The sequence below is a fragment of the Mustela lutreola genome, chromosome X, assembly GCF_030435805.1.
Source record: "Mustela lutreola isolate mMusLut2 chromosome X, mMusLut2.pri, whole genome shotgun sequence".
Classification (NCBI taxonomy): Eukaryota; Metazoa; Chordata; class Mammalia; order Carnivora; family Mustelidae; genus Mustela; species Mustela lutreola.
In genome coordinates this window covers 49,765,550-49,790,814 of record NC_081308.1, presented here as the reverse complement: position 1 = coordinate 49,790,814, position 25,265 = coordinate 49,765,550, and the positions used below count along the sequence as shown (strand labels likewise).

The 25,265-nt window shown below is 38.3% G+C and overlaps 1 protein-coding gene across 1 annotated transcript; it reads right to left on the bottom strand.

Moving 5' to 3' along the window:
• Positions 1 to 2,028: 2,028 nt before the first annotated feature.
• Positions 2,029 to 2,680, bottom strand: LOC131821974 (ubiquitin-conjugating enzyme E2 N-like). The gene has a single exon (XM_059158364.1). The coding sequence runs from the start codon at positions 2,642 to 2,644 to the stop codon at positions 2,186 to 2,188; it is 459 nt and encodes a 152-aa protein (XP_059014347.1). The 5' UTR covers positions 2,645 to 2,680; the 3' UTR covers positions 2,029 to 2,185.
• Between the last annotated feature and the right edge of the window lie 22,585 nt (positions 2,681 to 25,265).

Below are 25,265 nucleotides of genomic sequence, written 5' to 3'. Positions count from 1 at the left end.
CAATGGCCAACTCTGGCCTGAGAGATATTGCCTAGCCATGGGCAAACTCTTTTGCCCTGCTAAGGGATGGTAGAGGGCCTGCATGTGTCACACCTTTTCAGGGTGCTCAGTCAAAGAGTGGCCTCCCTACTGATCATGCTTGTGATTTATGGAAATCTGAGCTGAGAGTTCCTTCTAGGCTCACTGAACATAACCAGGCTCCTAGCTCCAATCTTTGGACACTGTATCAGTTCAGTCTCCCCTTTTCTTTCAGAGTCTCCTGGGATCCTGAAACCATAAATGCCCACTGAGAATACTGCCCTCTTTATCCCCTGTGCCCTCCTCAAAAGAGCATGTTCCTCACCAGAGCAGATGTCTAAGGGTTCAAATTTTGGATTCCAAGTTTATAACTCTTTCCTGTAGCCAACTTATGGAGGCTCCTTCCCTCTGACATTTGTCTTCCACTACTTCCCTGCAGAATCAAAGTTCCATGCCTCCTACATTTCAAAAAGCAGTGATTTCTTTAAATTTCTTTTCAGTGTAACAATATTCATGGTTTTTGCACCACACCCAGTGCTCCATGCAATCCATGCCCTCTCTAATACCCATAACCTGGTACCCCAACCTCCCACCCCACGCCCCTTCAAAACCCTCAGATTGTTTTTCAGAGTCCATAGTCTTTCATGATTCACCTCCCCTTCCAATTTCCCCCAACTCCCTTCTCCTCTCTAACTACCTATGTCCTCCATGCTATTTGTTATGCTCCACAAATAAGTGAAACCATATGATAATTGACTCTCTCTACTTGACTTATTTCACTCAGCATAATCTCTTCCAGTCCCGTCCATGTTGATACAAAAGTTGGGTATTCGTCCTTTCTGATGGAGGCATAATACTCCATAGTGTATATGGACCACATCTTCCTTATCCATTTGTCCGTTGAAGGGCATCTTGGTTCTTTCCACAGTTTGGCGACCATGGCCATTGCTGCTATATACATTGGGGTACAGATGGCCATTCTTTTCACTACATCTGTATCTTTGGGATAAATACCCAGGAGTGCAATGGCAGGGTCATAGGGAAGTTCTATTTTTAATTTCTTGAAGAATCTCCACACTGTTCTCCAAAGAGGCTGCACCAACTTGCATTCCCACGAACAGTGTAAGAGGTTTCCCCTTTCTCCACATCCCCTTCAACACATGTTGTTTCCTGTCTTGCTAATTTTGGCCATTCTAACTGGTGTAAGGTGATATCTCAATGTGGTTTTAATTGGAATCTCCCTGATGGCTAGTGATGATGAACATTTTTTCATGTGTCTGAGAGCCATTTGTATGTCTTTATTGGAGAAGTGTCTGTCAATATCTTCTGCCCATTTTTTGATATGATTGTCTGTTTTGTGTGTGATGAGTTTCAGGAGTTCTTTATAGATCCTAGATATCAAGCTTTTGTCTGTACTGTCATTTGCAAATATTTTCTCCCATTGGTGGGTTGCCTCTTTGTTTTCTTTTCTTTTTTTTTTTTTTTTAGAATAACAAAAAATATTTTACTAAAACATAAGATTTACAGAAGTTTCCAGACAAGCCATACAAAATGGTCACAAGCTTTTTCTTGAAGGAAGGATTCTACACTTGACAGCAAAGTCACAATGTTATTAGTGAGGGCTGTGATGTTTGTTTAATGTTCCCATTTTGGTTCAAACAATCAAGCTTGTCCATCTACAGTGTCTAAATAAAGTTAGACTTGGCTAGAGAGCATATTATAAGGAACTGGTTAGCTGCTTTTAACCAATGCAATTAGATCACCATAAAAAGGGGGAAGGAGCCCATAAAATTAAAATAAAACTACCTCTCCCCCTCAAAAAAGTAATAAAGAAAAACACCCAAACCCCTGCAGCTAACCCTGACAACTACCTTCATTCACAGTGCTTAACCATGATGGGGGAAATTAATAAAAGCAGAGAAGGGCCGCTGCTTTTAAACGTTTCACAATAATCCAGATGGTACTTCTAGCCTCTGCTCATGCTTTACAACAGTGAATCAGGACAAGACATAGATTTGCTAATGTGCATTTAATCACCAAAGGACTGAAGATGTCTGGGCTTTTATTCTGTAATATTTCTAAGACTGTGTCCATTAAATGCAAACAAAAAAGGAAGAAGTCTTGGCAGAACAGGATAAGTGATGCACACTTGATGATCAGATCGATTTTAAATATTATTCATGGCATATAGCCTAGTCCATGCTCTAGCTGTTTCTATGGCTTGGGCCTCGTTGGTCTTCCACTGCTCTGCTACATCGTTTGCTAACGGATCATCTGGATTGGGAGCACTTAACAAAGCCTGGATCGATAGCAGAACTGTGCGGATCTGCAGTGCTGGGGACCACTTATCTTTCAAAATATCTAAACATATTCTTCCCAACTTGTCTACATTAGGATGATAAATTTTGGTCATGAAACGTACTTTAGGGGCTGCCATCGGGTATTCTTCTGGTAGGAATAGTTCAAGCTTAAAAGTCCCTCCCTCATAGGGGGAATCCTGAGGGCCAGCAATGACCACATGAAAATAACGGGCGTTGCTCTCATCTGGTTCTGCTTTAATGCCAGGAACTGGTTCTGCCAGCAAACGCTGGGTTTCCTTGATAATCCTGCGGGGCAGCCCGGCCATCTTGTCAGATCCCGAGTTCGGCCTCTGGTCTCGACTCTCGCCTCTTTGTTTTCTTGACTGTTTCCTTGTATGTGCAGAAGCTTTTGATTTTGATGAAGTCCCAAAAGTTTATTTTCGCTTTTGTTTCCTTTGTCTTTGGAGACATATCTTGAAAGAAGTTGCTGTGGCTGATATAGAAGAGATTACTACCTATATTCTTCTCTAGGATTCTGATGGATTCCTGTCTCATGTTGAGGTCTTTTATCCATGTCGAGTTTATCTTTGTGTACGGTGTAAGAGAATGGTTGAGTTTCATTCTACATATAGCTGCCCAGTTTTCCCGGCACCATTTGTTGAAGAGACTGTCTTTTTTCCACTGTATATTTGTTCCTGTTTTGTCAAAGATTATTTGACCATAGAGTTGAGGGTCCATATCTGGGCTCTCTACTTGTTCCACTGGTCTATGTGTCTGTTATTGTGCCAGTCCCATGCTATCTTGGTGATCACAGCTTTGTAGTAAAGCTTGAAATCAGGTAGCGTGATGCCCCCACTTTTATTTTTGTTTTTCAACATTTCCTTAGTGATTCAGGGTCTCTTCAGATTCTATACAAACTTTTGGATTATTTGCTCCAGCTCTTTGAAGAATACCAGTGGAATTTTGACCAGAATAGTGTTAAAAGTATAGATTGCTCTAGGCCGTATTGACATTTAACAGTGTTTATTCTTCCGATCCAAGAGCATGGAATGGTCTTCCATCTTTCTGTGTCTTCTTCACTTTTTTTTCATGAGTGTTCTGTAGTTCCTCCAGTAAAGATCCTTTACCTCTTTGGTTAGGTTTATTCCCAGGTATCGTATGGTTCTTGGTGCTGTAGTAAGTGGAACTGATTCTCTAATTTCCCTTTCTGTATTTTCATTGTTAGTGTATAAGAAAGCCACTGATTTCTGTACATTTTTTTTTCTGCTTGTAGTGGTCCAGATATATTTTCTTATGTCTCAGATTGAAGTCATGTGTATTCAGAAAGGTTTGATAGATATCCAACTAAATTCAAGGGACCAGATGAAATAAGGTCTCCTACTCTGTCAACACCTTGCCTCCCCACTCCTAGAATGCAACTTGACAAATTTGATTTTAAACCAAGAACTGTAGTAAGGGATGAAGAGACTATATCATACATAAAGGGTCTATCCAACAAGAAGATTTAAAAATGATAAATATTTATGCTTCTAATGTGGGAGCATCCAATTATATCAGTAAATTAACAATCAGATTAAAGTCACATATTGATAATAATACAATACTAGTAGGGGACTTCAACACAGGACTCACAGCAATGGACAGATCATCTAAGTAAAAGATTGACAGGAAAGAAGGGCTTTGAAATACACACTGAACCAGATGGACTTCACAGATTTATTCAGAACATTTCATTCTAAAGCAACAGACAACACATTCTTCTCTAGCACACATGGAACATTCTCCAGAATAGATCATATACTGGGTCAGAAATCAGGTCTCAATTGATACCAAAAAGATTGGGCTTATTCTCTGCATATATTCAGAACAAAATGCTTTGAAACTGGAACTCAGTCAAAAGAGAAAATTTGAAAGGAACTGAAATATTTGTAGGTTAAAGAGCATCCTACTACAGAATGAATGGGACAATCATCGAATTAATGAAGGATTTTAAAAACTCATGGAAACTAATGAAAATGAGAACACAATTGTTCAAAACTTTGGATACAGGAAAAGCAGACCTAACAAGGAAATACGTAGCAATACAAAAATGAGAAAAGCGTCAAATACACACTAACCTTACACATAAAGAAACTGGAGAAAGAACAGCAAATGAAGGTTAAAGCAAGCAGGAGAACAGAAATAATAAAGATAGAACATACATCAATGAAATAGAATCTAAAAGAACAGTAAAAGAGATCAATGAAACTAGAAGCTGGTTCTTTGAAAGAGCTAATAAGATCGATAAACCTTTGGTCACACTTATCAAAAAGCAAAGAGAAAGGCCCCAAATTAGTACAATCATGAATGAAAGCAGTGAAATCACCACCAATACCAAGGAATACAAAAAACTTTAAGAGCATCTTATATGCCAACAAATTAGTCAATCTGGAAGAAATGGGTACATTCCTAGAAACTTATAGACTACACAAACTGAAATTGGAGGAAACTAAAAACCTGAACATACCCATAACCAGAAGGAAATTGAAGCAACAACTAAAATCTTACCACCCCCCCAAAAAAAGTCCAGGGTTAGATGGTGTCACAGGCATATTCTACCCAGATTTTAAAGAAGAACTAATACCTATTCTTCTGAAGGTGTTTCAAAAATAGAGAAGAAAAACATCCAGACTTTTTTTTTTTTTAATGAGGACTGCATTATCTTGATACTGAACCAAGACAAAGATGCCACCAAAGAGGAGAATTATAGACTAATATCTCTGATGAACACAGATGCCAAAATTCTCACCAAGATACCAGCCAATGGGATCAATAGCACATTAAAAGGATTATTTTCTAGGGCCAAGAGGGATTTATTCCTGTGTTGCAAGTTTGGTTCAACATCAACAAATCAATCAACATGATACATCACATTAATAAAAGAAAGTACAAGAACCATAAGATCCTTTCAATTGATGCAGAAAATCCTTTGACAAAATACAACATCATATCCTGATTAAAACTCTTCAAAATATAGGGATAGAGGGGAAATACCTCAATGTCATAAAGACCTTTTATGAAAAGACCACCGTGAATTTCATCTCAATGGTGAAAAACTGAGAGATTTTCCTTTAGTGATAGGAACCCAAGAGGGATGACAACTCTCACCACTTTTGTTTAACATAGTACTAGAAGTTCTAGCTTCAGCAATTAGATAACAAAAAAGAAATAAAAGTCATTCAGATTGGAAAACAAGAAGTCATACTCTCCCTCTTTGTAGATGACATGATACTTTATGTGGAAAACCCAAAAGACACCACTCCCAAATTACCAGAACTCATACAGCAATTCAGCAACAAGGCAGGATAAAAAATTAAGGCCCCCAAATCAGTTGCATTTCTATACATTAACAATGTGACTGAAGAAAAAGAAATTAAAGAATTACTTCCATTTACAGTGGTTCCCAGAGCCATAAGATACCTAGGAATAAACCTGAGCAAAGAAGTAAAGCCTCTGTACACTAGAAAGTACAGAAAACTTATGAAAGAAATTGAGGAAGAAATAAAGAGAATGAAAAATATTCCATGCTTATGGATTGGAAGAATAAACAGTGTGGAAATGTCTATGCTGCCCAGAGCAATCTACACTTTCAATGCAATGCCTATCAAAATACCATTGACATTTTTCACAGAGCTGGAACAAACAATCTTAAAATTTGTATGGAATCAGAAAAGACCCCAAATTTCCAAGGGGATTTTGAAAAATAAATGTAGCAGGCATCAGAATGTCTGAATTTAAACAATTTTACAAATCTGTGATCATCAAGATAGCCTGTTACTGGCACAAAAACAGATACACAGATCAATGGAACAGAATAGAGGCCATAGAAATGGGCCCTCAACACTATGGACAACTAATCTTGGACAATGCAGGAAATAATATCTGTGGGAAAAAGACCGTCTCTTCAGTAATGTGCTGGGAAAATTCGGCAGCCACATGCAGAAGAATGAATCTGGACTATTTTCTTACCTCATACACAAAGATGAACTCAAAATGGATGAAAGACTCAAATGAGAGACAGGACATCACCAAAATCTTAGAGGGGAACCCAGGCAGCAACTTCTTTGTCCTTGGTCATTAACAACTTCTTACTAGACCCGTCTCCACAGGCAAGGGAAACAAAAGCAAAAATGAACTACTGGCATTTCATCAAGACAGAAGTTTTCTGCACAGTGAAGAAACAATCAACAAAACTAAAGGCAGCCTACAGAATGGGAGAAGATATTTGCAAATGACTTATCTGATAATGGGTTAGTGTCCAAAATCTATATAGAGCTTATTAAACTTAACACCTGGGAAACAAATAATCCAGTTAAGAAAAGAACAGAACAGTGAGAACACTTTTCCAAAGAAGACATCCAGGTTGCTAAAAGACACATGAAGAGATGTTGAACATCACTCATCACAGGGTATTACAAATCAAAAGCATGGTGAGATACTACCTTACTCCTGTCAGAATGCCTAAAAATAACAGAAGAAACAGTAGGTATTAGCAAGGGTGCAGAGGAAGGGAAACATTCATATCATTGTTACAGATGCAAACTGTGGAAGCCACTTTGGATAACAGTATAGTGGTTCATCAAAATGTTAAAATAAAGCTACTCTATGATCTATCAATTGAGCCACTAGATATTTACTTAAGGGAACAAAAATACAAACTTGAAGTTGTAAATGCACTCTGATGTTTATAGCAGCATTATCAACAACAGCCAAACTATAGAAAGAGCCTAAATGCCCATCCACTGATGAATGGATAAAGAAGATGTGATGTATATACACAGTGAAGTGTTACTCAAAATTATCAAAAAGAATGAAATTTTGCCATTTGCAACAACATGGATGGAGTTAGAGAATATAATGCTCAGCAAAATATGTCAGTCAGAGAAAAACATATGATTTTACTCATACTTGGAACTTAAGAAACAAAACAAAGAAATGAAGGGAAGAACGAGACAAACCAAAAAGCACTCAACTATAGAGAACAAATATATGGTTACCAGAGGAGAGGTGGGTGGAGGGATGTATAAAACAGGTGAAAGGAATTAAGCGTACACTTATCTCGATGTGCATTGAGTAATACATAGAATTGTTGAATCGCTATATTGTATACTTGAAACTAATATATCACTGTACATTAGCTATACTGGAATTAAAATTGGGAAAAAAGGGGGAACATCAAAAAATGCATGGAAAGCAGTAAAAAATGATAATTGTCCAAAATCTTTTGGATAAAGCAAAAGCTGTTCTTAGAAAGAAGATTAGAGCAATATAGGTCTACCTCAAGAAGCAAGATAAATGTCAAATATTCAACCTGACCTTAAACCAAAATGAAATATGAAAAGAACAAAAGAACAAAAATGTAGAAGGAAGGAAACAATATAAAGTAGAGCAAAAATAAATGAAATAGAGACAAGAAAATCCCCACAATAGAACCTATCAATGAAACCAGGAGCTGGTTCTTTGAAAAGATCAACAAAATGGATAAAACTTTAGCCAGACTCCTCAAGAAAAAATGACGTGAATAAATAAAATCAGAAAAGACGAAAAATAACAACCAACACCACAGAAATACAATGAATTATAAAAGAATATGATAAACAATTATATGCCAACAAATTGGACAACCTAGAAGAAATAGATAAGTTCCTGTAAGCATAAACTTCCAAAACTGAGTTGGGAAGAGGGGCAGCCATACAAAAATATGGCAGAGCAGGAAGATCCTAATCTTCCCTCATTTCAAGAATTCACTTGGGTAACAGCCACACCAGTAGAACTAATCAGAAAATAAACCAAAACCCGGAAGACCTGACCTCCAGCTAATCTTAGGTGGTCACACCAAAAACAATACGAAGGTCAGAGTTCTGGTCAAGAAACAAGCCAATCAACTAGACAAACCACAAATGGGAGGGGTATAACAAGTAGAAGAAGAGTAGCAGAACTCAGATGGGGTAAATTGCACTGGGAAGAGTAGTCCCCATAACACTTGGCTTTGAAAACTAGAGGGGCTTACCTTCACAAGTTTTGTTTTGTGATCTGTGGGGATTAACATTGTTAACTATAAAAATCGGTAAGCTTGTCTCTGGGAGAGCCCAAGAGTGACAGGAAATTTTCCACACCCTTAAAGAGACTGTGTAACAACAGAAGTTATACCAGATACAACATAGCAGTAGCAGTTTGAGAACTGACTAGGTATAGAGGAATATTCATTTACATATCTCAGAACATCCACTGGAGGGGACTTCTGCAAGACAGAACAGCCTGCAGGTGCCATTTCTTTCCCCATCCCAGTCTAAATACCCAGATACCTGTGGGAAACAGCCTGAAAACTCTTCCTCTAGTTTACTAACACCAAGTCCCACTCCCACATTCTCCTGAAGATTCACACCCTTCAACCTTCCCCACTCAGCAGAAGACACTCAAAAGTGGCTCATCCAGCAAGCAGACCACTGCATACCTTGTTAAAATCTCCACACCTCTCCCCTGTGTTCTCCTATGAAATGCCTCATGAAAGCCACTCCACTTGGCAGGAGTCCATCCAAAGTGGTTCCTTGCACATCTTATTTTGCAAACAGCCCTGAGAGTGATCAACATTGACTCCAAAGTGACTTTAACCTTGGGGAGAGGAGAGGATCATCACAGACAGCAGTTCAACTGACACCTCAGAAGTGGGCCAGGGGTTAACCTCTGATCTGGCTTCTGGTCCTACTTGCCAATAAAAAAAAAACCCAAAATTTCCTTACAAAAAGAAATACCTGAGTTTTGGATCACTGCAACCCCAACAGAACGACTGGGGGAGGTTGGAGGCAAGATAGCAGTACAGTAGGGGACCTCATTTCATCTGGTCCCTTGAATTTAGCTAGATAACTATTAAACCATTCTGAACACCCATGGATTCAGCCTGAGATGTAAGAAAAAAAAAATGGAACTCTACAAATAAAAAGTGACTGCTTTTTGCAAGGTAAGAGGTGTGGAGATGTGAATGTGAAGGGGGATATTGGAAGATAAATGGAGGGGGTAGATATTGGAAGATAAATGGAGTGGGGAGGGAGCCTCCATAAGTTGGCTACCTTAAAGTGATATAGCCCTGGAGGTAAAAATCAGAACCCTTAGAAATATGCTCCAGTGAGAGATATCCCTGTCTGAATGGGGCTCGGGGGATGAAGAAGGCAGAATTCTGTGTGGGTCAGTGTGGTCTCAGGATCCCAACAGTCAGAGAACAAATGTAGTGCCTGACTGATAGAGTACCTGAGCAGTGGAGCAGGAAAACTGGTTAGAGTCAGTTAGAGTCAGCCCAGGAAGAGACTCTCAGTTCGGATCATCATTAACCATAAGCCAGGCTTATTGGGTGACTGCTCTCTGTCTGGGTACCCTAAAAAGGATGGAAATGTAAACACTGTCTGCCATTCCCCAGGAGGCGCAGAACAGGTGCACCCATAACCAGGCAATGGCTCTCAAGCTGACAGCCATGTAAAGGATATTACTGTGACACTCAGTCATCCCCCAGGAGCAGTAGAGTGGGTATATGAGGAGCCCATGACCACTCTCAGCATCAGAGCACTACAAAGGGCAGTAATACAGGTCCATCAGACTCCCACCAGGAGGATCACTGTGGGCCCACAGCACATGAGCCTTCAGAGTTTGGCACACACAAAAGTGAAGAACGTTTGTCTCAGCGGGTTTACTAAAAAGGGGGGGACTGCAATCTTTTGGGTCTGGGGATAGAAATTGGGCCACAGTCTTTTTTATTTTGATTCTCTAAAAAGGTGCAGAAAGCATTCAGGGATCAAAAGCCACACAGAGGACCAGCTTACTTAGATGCCAGCCCCCTGGCAAGGGACGATGCAACTTTGCCAAGGCAAAAACACTTGAGAAACACCATAGCAGGCCCCTCCTCCAGAAGACCAATATGAAGAGCAAGTGCACAGCTAATTTATAGATCTCACAAGACTGTAAGACACCAACAATAAGGGGAAATAGCATATGGAACTCAAGGTTTTTCTTCATGATTCATTTCCCTTTCAGTCCAAAATTTTCCATTTTTCTTTTTTTTTTTTTCTCCATTTCAACTAGTTTCTTATTTTATCACCTCTTTGTTTTTAAGTCGCTTTTTAACTGTTATTTTTTACATCTACCTTTTATAGATATATGCTTCATTTTTTGCCTTCATTGATGTTATTCAATTATATATATATATATATATATATATATATATATATATATATATAGACAGTAATCTCTTCGATATCAGCCACAGCAACTTCTTTCAAGATATGTCTCCAAAGGCAAAGGAAACAAAAGCAAAAATGAACTTTTGAGACTTCATCAAGATCAAAAGCTTCTGCACAGCAAAGGAAACAATAAAAAAAAAAAAAATAAAGAGGCAACCCACGGAATGGGAGAAGTTATTTGCAAATGACAGTACAGACAAAAGGTTGATATCCAGGATCTATAATGAACTCCTCAAACGCAACACACACAAAACAATCATTTCAAAAAATGGGCAGAAGACACAGACAGTTCTCCAATGAAGACATACAAATGGCTATCAGACACATGAAAAAATGTTCATCATCACTAACCATCAGGGAGATTCAAATTAAAACTACATTGAGATACCACCTTACACCAGTTAGAATGGCCAAAATTAGCAAGACGGGAAACAACCTGTGTTGGAGAGGATGTGGAGAAAGGCGAACCCTCTTCCACTGTTGGTGGGAATGCAAGTTGGTGCAGCCTCTTTGGAGAACAGTGTGGAGATTCCTCAAGAAATTAAAAATAGAGCTTCCCTATGACCCTGACATTGTACTACTGGCTATTTACCCCAAAGATACAGGTGTAGTGAAAATAAGGGCCATATATACCCCAATGTTTATAGCAGCAATGGCCACAGTCACCAAACTGTGGAAAGAACCAAGATGCTCTTTTACGGTCGATGTGTCCATATACACTATGGAGTATTATGCCTCCATTCAGAAAGGATGAATACCCAACTTTTACATCAACATGGACAGGACTGGAAGTGATTATCCTGAATGAAATAAGTCAAGCAGAGAGAGTCAATTATCATATGTTTTCACTTATTTGTGGAGCATTTGAAATAACATGGAAGACATGGGGTGATGTAGAGGAGAATGGAGTTGGAGGAAACTGGAGGAGGAGGTGAGCCATGAGAGACTATGGACTCTGAAAAACAATCTGAGGGTTTTGTAGGGAAGGGAGTGGGAAGTCGGGTGAGCCTGGTGGTGGGTATTATGGAGGGCATGTATGGCATAGAGCACTGAGTGTGGTGCATAAACAATGAATTCTGTTACACTGAAAATATATCAAAAAGAATAAAATATTGATATTGTAACCATCAAAAAATATTGTTAAAAAATGCACCAATGAAATCTAATACTGCTATCATTACTAACTTAAAAAAAAGGTAAGTGTGATATCTAATTGTAGCATATATGTTAAAATATATTTAATCTCCTTCTGGACAAAGAAAATGAAATTTAACTGGAGTTAGCTTTTAAATGGTCATACATATAATCCCATTTTTTATTATTTTGATATTTTCTTTTTAACATTGGGATATAATTTACATATAACATTCTATTACTTTCAGGTAGACAACATAATGGTTCAATATTTGTGTATATTGTGCAATGATCACCACAAGAAGTCTAGTTAACATCCATCATTATACAGAATAATATTTTCATTATGATTTAAATTTTTAAGATGTACTTGCCTAGCAATTTTCAAATATACAATACAGTATTATTAACTATAATGACCATGTTGTATTTACATCTTTAGGACTTTTTTTTTTTTTTTATGACTTTATACTTGTAAATGTTGACCCTTTCAACAATTTGGCTGATCCTTCACCTCTCAACTCCGCTTTCTGTATGTATGACTTCTTTTTTTTTTCTTTTTAGTTTCCACACATAAGGGAGATCATGTGATTTTTGTCTTTGTCTGACTTATTCTACTCAGCATTATGCCCATAATACCTATTCATATTGTATCAAGTGGCAAAATGTTATTTTATTTACAGTGAAATGATCTCCCTTTTTGTATATATGTCACATGTAAATTATCCACTCATTCATTTATGCACACTTTGGTTGTTTCCATATCTTAGCTATTGAAAATAATGCTGTGGGTACGTGGAGGTGAATTAGTGTTAGTGTTAGTGTTAGAATTAGTGTTTTCATTTTCTTCAGACAAATACTCAGAAGTGGAATTTCTGGAACATATGACAGTTCTGCTTTATTTTTTTTTTTCAGGACTTCCCTGTTGTTTTCCATAGCTGCTGCATCAAGATACATTTCCACCAACAGCGCACAAGTGTTTCCCTTTCTCCATATTCTTTACACTTGTTAATTGTCTTTTTGACAGTAGCCATTCTAACAAGTGTGAGATGATATACCTTTTTTGGTTTTGTACCGCATGTCCCTGATGATTAGTGAAGTTGAGAATGATTTTTTTGTATCTATTGACCAGATATTTTCACTAAGAATATTTTAGTAAAACATTTACTGACCTCCTTACTTTGCAACGTCCTGTGCTACACATTGAAAAATATGAGATAAAACCTGTTTTCTGTTATTGAGGAGCAAACAGTTGCAAAGAGTAGGTTTAAATTCAGATCAAGGAAGGGATCCATATTCAGTTGCAATTACGTAAAATAATCTTTCATATGGTTAAAGTCGAATCATACACCATAAAATGTTCGAAAAGGAGGAGGTGAATGATATTTTCATTCATTAATGTAAATATAGTTGTGCAAAGTCATGAAAAAAAAGAGTATTCCCCAATTTTAAAAATGGCAAGAGACGTAGACAATCCAAAAAGGTGAAATGAAGGATAAGCGAACATAAAAAAATAATCATTTATATATTTTTCTTTTTTAAATTGTGTTATGTTAGTCACCATATAATAAATCATTAGTTTTTGTTGTAGTGTTCCATGATTCATTGTTTGTGTATAACACTCATTGCTTCATGCAATCTGTGCCTTCTTAAAACCCATCACCAGGCTAACCCATCCTGCCACCATCCCCTTTCTAAAACTCTCTGTTTGTATTCCAGAGTCCGTAGTCTCTCATGGTTCATCTCCCACACTGATTTCTACCCCTTCATTTTTCACTACTCCTAATGTCTTCCATGCTATACCTTAAGTTGCACAAATAAGTGAAACTATATGATAATTGATATTCTCTGTTTGATTTATTTCACTTAACATCATCTCTTCCAGTCTCATCCGTGTCGATGCAAAAGTTGAATATTCATCCTTTCTGACAGCTGAGTAATATTCCATTGTATTTATGAACCACATTTTCTCTATCCATTTGTCTGTTGAAGGGCATCTTGGCTCTTCAGTTTGGCTATTGTGGATAATGCTGCTATGGCCTTTTTTTTTTTTTTTTTTCTACATCTCTATCTTTGGGTAAATACCCAGTAGTGCAATTGCTAGGTCCAGGGCAGCTCTATTTTAAATTTTTGAGGAAACTCAATACTGGTTTCCAAAGTGGCCCCAATTTGCATTCCTAACAACAGTGTAAGAGGGTTCTCCTTTCTCCACAACGTCTCCTACATTTTCTGTTTCTTGCGCCTTGTCAATTTTTGCCATTCTGTCTGGTGTAGGGTGATATCTCAATGTGGTTTGGTGCTGAATTTCCCTGATGGATAATGATGATGAACAATTTTTCATGTGTCTGTTAGAAATGTGTACATTTTCTTTGGAGAAATATCTGCTTATGTCTTCTGTCCACTTTTTGACTTGATTATCTGCGGTTTTTTTTGGGGGGGTGTTGAATTTGAGTTCTTTATAAATCTTGGATATCAGTCAGCCCTTGGTCTGTACTGTCATTTGCAAATATCCTCTCCCATTCTGTGGGTTGCCTCTTTGTTTTGTTAACTGTTTTCTTTGTTGTGCAGAAGCTTTTTCTTGAGATCCCAAAAGTTTATTTTTGCCTTTGTTTCCCTTGCCTTTGGTGTTGTGTCTTGAAAGAAGTTGCTGTGGTTGATATCGAAGAGGTTACTGCCTATGTTCTCCTCTGGGATTTTGATGGATTCCTGTCTTGCATTGAGATCTCTCATCCAATTTGAGTTGATCTTTGTGTATGGTGTAAGAGAATGCTCTAGTTTCATTCTTCTGTATATAGCTTTCAAATTTTCCCAGCACCATTTATTGAAGAGACTGTCTTTCTTCCACTGGATATTTTTTCCTGTTTTATAGTTTATTACTTGATCATGGAGTTGAGAGTCCATATCTGAGATCTCTATTCTGCTACACTGGTCTATGTGTCTGCTTTTTTGCCAGTACCATGCTGTCTTGGTGATCATAACTTTGTAATAGTGCTTGAAGTCAGGGAACCTGAATCCCTTAGCTTTGTTTTTTTCAACATTTCATTGGTGATTCAGGGTCTTTTCTGGATCTGTACAATATTTATGATGGTTTGTTCCAATACTTTGAAAAATTCCAAAGCTATTTTGATTGGTATGGCATTGAAAGTATAGATTGCTCTGGAAGCATAGACACTTTAACAACATTTATTCTGCTGATTCATAAGCATGGGTGGAAAGATTTTCCATCTTTTTGTGTCTTCAATTTCTTTTAGGAGTGTTTTGTTCTTCCTATAGCATGCATTCTTTACCTCTTTGCTTAGGTTTATTCCAAGGTTTATTCCTGTCTTGCATTGAGGTCTTTCATCCATTTTGTGTTTATCATTGTGTATGGTGTAAGAGAATGGTTGAGTTTCATTCTTCCACACATAGCTGTCCAATTTTCCCAGCACCATTTATTGAAGAGACTGTCTTTTTTCCACTGTATATTTTTCCTGCTTTGTTGAAGATTATTTGAACATAGAGTCAATAGGGTCCATATATGGGCTCTTTACTCTATTCCACTGGTCTATGTGGCTGCTTTTGTGCCAGTACCATACCGTCTTGGAGATCACAGCTTTGTAGTAAAACTTGAAATCAGGCCACGTGATGCCGCTAGTTTTGTTTTTATTTTTAAACATTTCCTTAGCAATTTGGGGTCTCTTCTGATTCCATACAAATATTAGGATTATTTGCTCCAGCTCTTTGAAAAATGCCAGTGGAATTTTGATCAGAATGGCATTGAAAGTATAGATTGCTCTAGGAAGTAGAGACATTTTAACAATATTTATTATTCCAATCCATGAGCATGGACTGGTCTTCCATCTTTTTGTGTCTTCTTCAATTTCTTTCATGAGTGTCCTGTAGTTCCTTGAGTACAGATCGTTTACCACTTTGGTTAGATTTATTCCCAGGTATCTTATGGTTTTTGGTGCTCTAACAAATAGAATTGATTCTCTAATTTCCCTTTCTATAGTTACATTGCTAGTGTATAAGAAAGCAACTGATTTCTGTACATCATTTTTGTATCTTGCCCCATTACTGAATTACTGTATTATTTCTAGTAATTTGGGGATACAGTCTTTTGGGATTTCCACACAAAGTATCATGTCATATATAAAGAGAGAGAGTTTGACTTCTATGCCAATTTGAATACATTTTATTTCTTTTTGTTGTCGGATTGCTGTTGTTAGGACTTCTAGTACTATGTTAAACAATAGTGGCAAGAGTGGGTATGCTTGTCATATTCCTGATCTTATGGGAAACATTCTCAGCTTTTTCCCATTGAGAATGATATTTGCTGTGGGTTTTTAATATGTAGCTTTTATGAAGTTGAGGTATATTCCCACTATCACTATACTCTGAAGAGTTTTAATCAGGAACACATGCTATGTTTTGTCCAGTAGTTTTTATGCATCAATTGAGGAAATCATGTGGTTCTTCTCTCTTCCTTTATTTATGTGTTCTGTCACACTGGTTGATTTTCTACTGTTGAACCACCCTTGTACACCAGAAATAAATCCCAACTGATCATGATGGATAATCCTTTTAATGTACTGTTGGATCCTATCAGGTAGGATCTTGTTGGGAATTTTGGTATCTATATTCATCAGGGATACTGGTCTAAATTTCTCCTTTTTGATGGGGTCTTTGCCTGGTTTTGGGATCAAGGTGATGTTGGCTTCAAAGATAGGGTCTGGAAATTTTTCTTCTGTTTCTATTTTTTTGAAACACCTTCAAGATAATCAATATGAGTTTTTCTTTGAATGTTTGCTAGAATTCCCCAAGGAATCCACTAAGGCCTGGACTCTTGTTTTTTGGGCAGGTTTTGGTCACTGCTTCAATCTTGTTATTGGTAATGGATGTATTCAGGTTGCTGATTTCTTCCTGTTTCAGTCTTGGTAGTTTATATGTTTCCAGGAATGCATCCAATTCTTCCAGGTTGCTTAATTTACTGGCATATAACTGTTGAGAACAATTTCTGATGATTGTTTCTATTTCTTTGATGTTAGTCATGATTTCTCCTCTTTAACTTGTAATTTTATTAATTTAGGTCCTTTCTCTTTTCTTTTGATAACTTTGGCCAGTGGTTTATCAATGTTATCAATTCTTTCAGTGAACCAGCTTCTAGTGTTGTTAATGTGTTCTACTGTATTTTTGGTTTCTAATTCATTGACCTCTGCTCTAATCTTAATTATTTCCCTTCTTGTGCATGAGTTAGGTTTAATTTGTTGTTGATCTTTAGCTCTTTAAGGTGTAATGATAATTTGTATATTTGGGAATTTTTTTAAATGAGATTTAGATGGCTATTTATCCCCCCCTTTTTTATTGCTTTCTGTGTTTAACTTTTTTAATTTATTTTTTATTTATTTTCAGCATAACAGTATTCATTATTTTTTCATGACACGCAAAGCTCCATGCAACCCATGCCCTCTCTAATGCCCACCACCTGGTACCCCAACCTCCCAAAAGCCCCGCCACTTCAAACCCCTCAGATTATTTTTCAGAGTCCATAGTCTCTCATGGTTCACCTCACCTTCCGATTTCCCCCAACTCCCTCCTCCTCTCTAACTCCCCATGTCCTTCATGCTATTTGTTATGCTCCACAAATAAGTGTAACCATATGATAATTGACTATCTCTGCTTGACTTATTTCACTCAGCATAATCTCTTCCACTCCCGTCCATGTTCTACAAAAGTTGGGTATTCATCCTTTCTGATGCAGGCATGATACTCCATAGTGTATATGGACCACATTTTCCATATCCATTCGTCCATTGAAGGGCATCTTGGTTCTTTCCACAGTTTGGTGACCGTGGCCAGTGCTGCTATAAACATTGGGGTGCAGATGGCACTTCTTTTAATGGCATCTGTATCTTTGGGATAAAATCATAAGAATAGCATTGAACAGAAATATAGAGACAATCTACAGAAAGAAAGACTTCAAAGGTAAAACAATGTCAATAAAAACGTATCTAACAATAATCACTCTCAATGTGAATGACCTAAATGCGCCCATAAAATGGCGCAGGGTCGCAGATTGGATAAAAAGACAGGACCCATCCATATGTTGTCTGAAAGAGACCCATTTTGAACCTAAAGATACACCCAGACTGATCGTGAAGGGTTGGAGAAGCATGTATCATGCCAATGGCTGGGGTGCTGGGGTAGCTATTCTCAAATCAGATAAATTAGTATTAAAACTAAAGACTGGGGGGGGAGGAGTCAAGATGGCGGAGAAGTAGCAAGCTGAAACTGCTTCAGCTAGCCGGAGATCAGCTAGAGAGCTTATCTAAAGATTGCAAACACCTGAAAATCCATCGACAGATCGAAGAGAAGAAGAACAGCAATTCTGGAAACAGAAAAACAACCACTTTCTGAAAGGTAGGACCGGCGGAGAAGTGAATCCAAAGCGACGGGAAGATAGACCCCGGGGGGAGGGGCCGGCTCCCGGCAAGCGTCGGAGCAACCGCGCACAAAATCAGGACTTTTAAAAGTCTGTTCCGCTGAGGGACATCGCTCCAGAGGCTAAACCGGGGCGAAGCCCACGCGGGGTCAGCGTGGCCTCAGGTCCCGCAGGGTCACAGAAGGATCGGGGGTGTCTGAGTGTCGCAGAGCTTGCAGGTATTGGAACGGGAAAGCCGGCTACAGAGACAGAGCCGACAGTAAGCTCGCAGCTCGGTGTTACCTTGAACCGGTCGCAGGCTCTGTGAGCTCGGAGCGCGGCCGGAGGTCAGGCAGACGGGAGTAACTGGGCGCTGTTCTCTGAGGGCGCACTGAGGAGTGGGGCCCTGGGCTCTCGGCTCCTCCGGGCCGGAGACCAGGAGGCCGCCATTTGTATTCCCGAACTCCGGAACTCTACGGAAAGCGCTCAGGTAACAAAAGCTCCTGAAAGCAAACCCGAGCAGATTACTCACCCCGGCCCCGGGTAAGGGCGCTGTAATTCCGCCTGGGGCAAAGACACTTGAGAATCACTACACCAGGCCCCTCCCCCAGAAGATCAACAAGAAATCCAGCCGAGACCAAGTTCACCTACCAAGGAGTGCGGTTTCAATACCAAGGAGAGCAGCAGAATTGCAGAGGAGGAGAAAGCCAAACACGGAACTCATGGCTTTTTTCCTGTGATTTTTTTTAGTCTTGCAGTTAATTTAATTTTTTCTTTTTCATTTTTTTTTTTCTCGCCTTCGGGTAAAATTTTTTTTTTAACTGTTACCTTTTTCTTTTTTAACGATTTTTTACTAGTTTATCTAATATATATATTTTTTCTTTTTTACATTTTTCTTAGTTGTTTTCTTTTTTTAAAAATTCTTTTCTTTTCTTTTCTTTTTTTTTCTTTTCTTTTTGTTTTTTTTTCTTTCTTCCTTTTTGAACCTCTTTTTATCCCCTTTCTCCCCACTCACGATTTTGGATCTCTTCTAATTTGGTTAAAGCATATTTTCCTGGGGTTGTTGCCACCCTTTTAGTATTTTACTTGCCCCTTCATTTACTCTTATCTGGACAAAATGACAAGACATAAAAATTCAACACAAAAAAAGAACAAGAGGCAGTACCGAAGGCTAGGGACCTAATCAATACAGACATCGGTAATATGTCAGATCTAGAGTTCAGAATGACAATTCTCAAGGTTCTAGCCGGGCTCGAAAAAGGCATGGAAGATATTAGAGAAACCCTCTCGAGAGATATAAAAGCCCTTTCTGGAGAAATAAAAGAACTAAAATCTAACCAAGGTGAAATCAAAAAAGCTATTAATGAGGTGCAATCAAAAATGGAGGCTCTCACTGATAGGATAAATGAGGCAGAAGAAAGAATTAGTGATATAGAAGACCAAATGACAGAGAATAAAGAAGCTGAGCAAAAGAGGGACAAACAGCTACTGGACCATGAGGGGAGAATTCGAGAGATAAGTGACACCATAAGACGAAACAACATTAGAATAATTGGGATTCCAGAAGAAGAAGAAAGTGAGAGGGGAGCAGAAGGTATACTGGAGAGAATTATTGGGGAGAATTTCCCCAATATGGCAAAGGGAACGAGCATCAAAATTCAGGAGGTTCAGAGAACGCCCCTCAAAATCAATAAGAATAGGCCCACACCCCGTCACCTAATAGTAAAATTTACAAGTCTCAATGACAAAGGGAAAATCCTGAAAGCAGCCAGGGAAAAGAAGTCTGTAACATACAATGGTAAAAATATTAGATTGGCAGCTGACTTATCCACAGACACCTGGCAGGCCAGAAAGAGCTGGCATGATATTTTCAGAGCACTAAACGAGAAAAACATGCAGCCAAGAATACTATATCCAGCTAGGCTATCATTGAAAATAGAAGGAGAGATTAAAAGCTTCCAGGACAAACAACAACTGAAAGAATTTGCAAATACCAAACCAGCTCTACAGGAAATATTGAAAGGGGTCCTCTAAGCAAAGAGAGAGCCTACAAGTGGTAGATCAGAAAGGAACAGAGACCATATACAGTAACAGTCACCTTACAGGCAATACAATGGCACTAAATTCATATCTCTCAATACTTACCCTGAATGTGAATGGGCTAAATGCCCCTGTCAAAAGACACAGGGTATCAGAATGGATAAAAAAACAAAACCCATCTATATGTTGCCTCCAAGAAACACATTTTAAGCCCGAAGACACCTCCAGATTTAAAGTGAGGGGGTGGAAAAGAATTTACCATGCTAATGGACATCAGAAGAAAGCAGGAGTGGCAATCCTTATATCAGATCAATTAGATTTTAAGCCAAAGACTATAATAAGAGATGAGGAAGGACACTATATCATACTCAAAGGGTCTGTCCAACAAGAAGATTTAACAATTTTAAATATCTATGCCCCCAATGTGGGAGCAGCCAACTATATAAACCAATTAATAACAAAATCAAAGAAACACATCAACAATAATACAATAATAGTAGGGGACTTTAACACTCCCCTGACTGAAATGGACAGGTCATCCAAGCAAAAGATCAGCAAGGAAATAAAGGCCTTAAACGACACACTGGACCAGATGGACATCACAGATATATTCAGAACATTTCATCCCAAAGCAACAGAATACACATTCTTCTCTAGTGCACATGGAACATTCTCCAGAATAGATCACATCCTCGGTCCTAAATCAGGACTCAACCGGTATCAAAAGTTTGGGATCATTCCCTGCATATTTTCAGACCACAATGCTCTAAAGCTAGAACTCAACCACAAAAGGAAGTTTGGAAAGAACCCAAATACATGGAGACTAAACAGTATCCTTCTAAAGAATGAATGGGTCAACCGGGAAATTAAAGAAGAATTGAAAAAAATCATGGAAACAAATGATAATGAAAATACAACGGTTCAAAATCTGTGGGACACAACAAAGGCAGTCCTGAGAGGAAAATATATAGCGGTACAAGCCTTTCTCAAGAAACAAGAAAGGTCTCAGGTACACAACCTAACCCTACACCTAAAGGAGCTGGAGAAAGAACAAGAAAGAAACCCTAAGCCCAGCAGGAGAAGAGAAATCATAAAGATCAGAGCAGAAATCAATGAAATAGAAGCCAAAAAAACAATAGAACAAATCAACGAAACTAGGAGCTGGTTCTTTGAAAGAATTAATAAAATTGATAAACCCCTGGCCCGACTTATCAAAAAGAAAAGAGAAAGGACCCAAATAAATAAAATCATGAATGAAAGAGGAGAGATCACAACTAACACCAAAGAAATACAAACTATTATAAGAACATACTATGAGCAACTCTACGGCAATAAATTTGACAATCTGGAAGAAATTGATGCATTCCTAGAAACATATAAACTACACAACTGAACCAGGAAGAAATAGAAAGCCTGAACAGACCCATAACCAGTAAGGAGATTGAAACAGTCATTAAAAATCTCCAAACAAACAAAAGCCCAGGGCCAGACAGCTTCCCGGGGGAATTCTACCAAACATTTAAAGAAGAACTAATTCCTATTCTCCTGAAACTGTTCCAAAAAATAGAAATGGAAGGAAAACTTCCAAACTCATTTTATGAAGCCAGCATCACCTTGATCCCAAAACCAGACAAGGATCCCACCAAAAAAGAGAGCTATAGACCGATATCCTTGATGAACACAGATGCGAAAATACTCAACAAAATACTAGCCAATAGGATTCAACAGTACATTAAAAAGATTATTCACCACGACCAAGTGGGATTTATTCCAGGGCTGCAAGGTTGGTTCAACATCCGCAAATCAGTCAATGTGATACAACACATCAATAAAAGAAAGAACAAGAACCATATGATACTCTCAATAGATGCTGAAAAAGCATTTGACAAAGTACAGCATCCCTTCCTGATCAAAACTCTTCAAAGTGTAGGGATAGAGGGCACATACCTCAATATCATCAAAGCCATCTATGAAAAACCCACCGCAAATATCATTCTCAATGGAGAAAAACTGAAAGCTTTTCCTCTAAGGTCAGGAACACGGCAGGGATGTCCATTATCACCACTGCTATTCAACATCGTACTAGAGGTCCTAGCCTCAGCAATCAGACAACAAAAGGAAATTAAAGGCATCCAAATCGGCAAAGAAGAAGTCAAATTATCACTCTTCGCAGATGATATGATACTATATGTGGAAAACCCAAAAGACTCCACTCCAAAACTGCTAGAACTTATACAGGAATTCAGTAAAGTGTCAGGATATAAAATCAATGCACAGAAATCAGTTGCATTTCTCTACACCAACAGCAAGACAGAAGAAAGAGATATTAAGGAGTCAATCCCATTTACAATTGCATCCAAAACCATAAGATACCTAGGAATAAACCTAACCAAAGAGACAGAGAATCTATACTCAGAAAACTATAAAGTACTCATGAAAGAAATTGAGGAAGACACAAAGAAATGGAAAAATGTTCCATGCTCCTGGATTGGAAGAATAAATATTGTGAAAATGTCTATGCTACCTAAAGCAATCTACACATTTAATGCAATTCCTATCAAAGTACCATCCATCTTTTTCAAAGAAATGGAACAAATAATGCTAAAATTTATATGGAACCAGAAAAGACCTCGAATAGCCAAAGGGATATTGAAAAAGAAAGCCAACGTTGGTGGCATCACAATTCCGGACTTCAAGCTCTATTACAAAGCTGTCATCATCAAGACAGCATGGTACTGGCACAAAAACAGACACATAGATCAATGGAACAGAATAGAGAGCCCAGAAATAGACCCTCAACTCTATGGTCAACTAATCTTCGACAAAGCAGGAAAGAATGTCCAATGGAAAAAAGACAGCCTTTTCAATAAATGGTGCTGGGAAAATTGGACAGCCACATGCAGAAAAATGAAATTGGACCATTTCCTTACACCACACACAAAAATAGACTCAAAATGGATGAAGGACCTCAATGTACGAAAGGAATCCATCAAAATCCTTGAGGAGAACACGGGCAGCAACCTCTTCGACCTCTGCCGCAGCAACATCTTCCTAGGAACAACGCAAAAGGCAAGGGAAGCAAGGGAAAAAATGAACTACTGGGATTTCATCAAGATCAAAAGCTTTTGCACAGCAAAGGAAACAGTTAACAAAATCAAAAGACAACTGAAAGAATGGGAGAAGATATTTGCAAACGATATATCAGATTAAGGACTAATGTCCAGAATCTATAAAGAACTTAGCAAACTCAACACCCAAAGAACAAATAATCCAATCAAGAAATGGGCAGAGGACATGAACAGACATTTCTGCAAAGAAGACATCCAGATGGCGAACAGACACATGAAAAAGTGCTCCATATCACTCGGCATCAGGGAAATACAAATCAAAACCACAATGAGATATCACCTCACACCAGTCAGAATGGCTAAAATCAACAAGTCAGGAAATGACAGATGCTGGCGAGGATGCGGAGAAAGGGGAACCCTCCTACACTGTTGGTGGTAATGCAAGCTGGTGCAGCCACTCTGGAAAACAGCATGGAGGTTCCTCAAAATGTTGAAAATAGAACTGCCCTATGACCCAGCAATTGCACTATTGGGTATTTACCCTAAAGATACAAATGTAGTGATCCAAAGGGGCACATGCACCCAAATGTTTATAGCAGCAATGTCCACAATAGCCAAACTATGGAAAGAACCTAGATGTCCATCAACAGATGAATGGATCAAGAAGATGTGGTATATATACACAATAGAATACTATGCAGCCATCAAAAGAAATGAAATCTTGCCATTTGCAACAACATGGATGGAACTAGAGCGTATCATGCTTAGCGAAATAAGTCAAGCAGAGAAAGACAACTATCATATGATCTCCCTGATATGAGGAAGTGGTGATGCAACATGGAGGCTTAAGTGGGTAGAAGAAGAATAAATGAAACAAGATGGGATTGGGAGGGAGACAAACCATAAGTGACTCTTAATCTCACAAAACAAACTGAGGGTTGCCGAGGGGAGGGGGTTTGGGAGAAGGGGTTGGGATTATGGACATTGGGGAGGGCATGTGATTTGGTGAGTGCTGTGAAGTGTGTAAACCTGGTGATTCACAGACCTGTACCCCTGGGGATAAAAATATATGTTTATAAAAAATAAAAAAATTATAAAAAAAAAAAACAAAAAAAAACCTAAAGACTATAGTCAGAGATACAGAAGGACACTACATAATCCTTAAAGGGACTATCCACCAAGATGATCTAAAAATTGTAATTATCTATGCCCCCTATATGGGAGCAGCCAATTACATAAGAAAGCTGTTAATCAAGATAAAGAGTCATATTGATATGAATACACTAATCATTGGAGATCTTAACATGCCTCTCTCAGAAATAGAAAGATCATCGAAGCAGGAAATCAATAAAGAAACAAGAGCATTGAATGACACATTGGACCAGATGGACCTCATAGATATATACAGAACATTCCACACTAAAACAACAGAATATTTATTCTTCTCAAGTGCACATGGAACCTTTTCCAGAATAGACCACAAACTGGGTCACAAATCAGGATTCAACCGATACCAAAAGACTGAGATTATTCCCTGCATATTCTCAGATCACACTGCTTTGAAATTGGAGCTCAATCACAAGGAAAATTTCAGAAGGAACTCAAAAACTTGGAAGCTAAAGACCACCTTGCATAAAATTTGATGTACTGGACATCTCACTGTGATAATAAATAGGTTAAAAAATTAGCTATATAAAAAAACTGAACCAGAATAGTGGGAACGAGTTAAAAATAAAAGTTGTCTTCTGAAGTAGTGGTGGTTGTTCTCTTGTAGCCTTTTTTTTTTCTTTTTTTTCTTTCCTGGTAACTTTTCTGGGAGAGGGGCCTGCCATGTGGGTTTTCAATCAATGATGTTCCCTGAGTTAAGTCCTCCCACCCCCCCTCAAGGGGGTGGACTCTGAGGAAACCGGTTTTTCAGGTTTTTGTTCCTGAAGGTTTTTATGTTTTTTCATTTGTTCTCTCACCTTGATAGCTTTTGATGGTTTTTGTAGGTTTGGACGAAAGCAAACTGCACCCCGACCTCCCTCTCAGTGAGAAT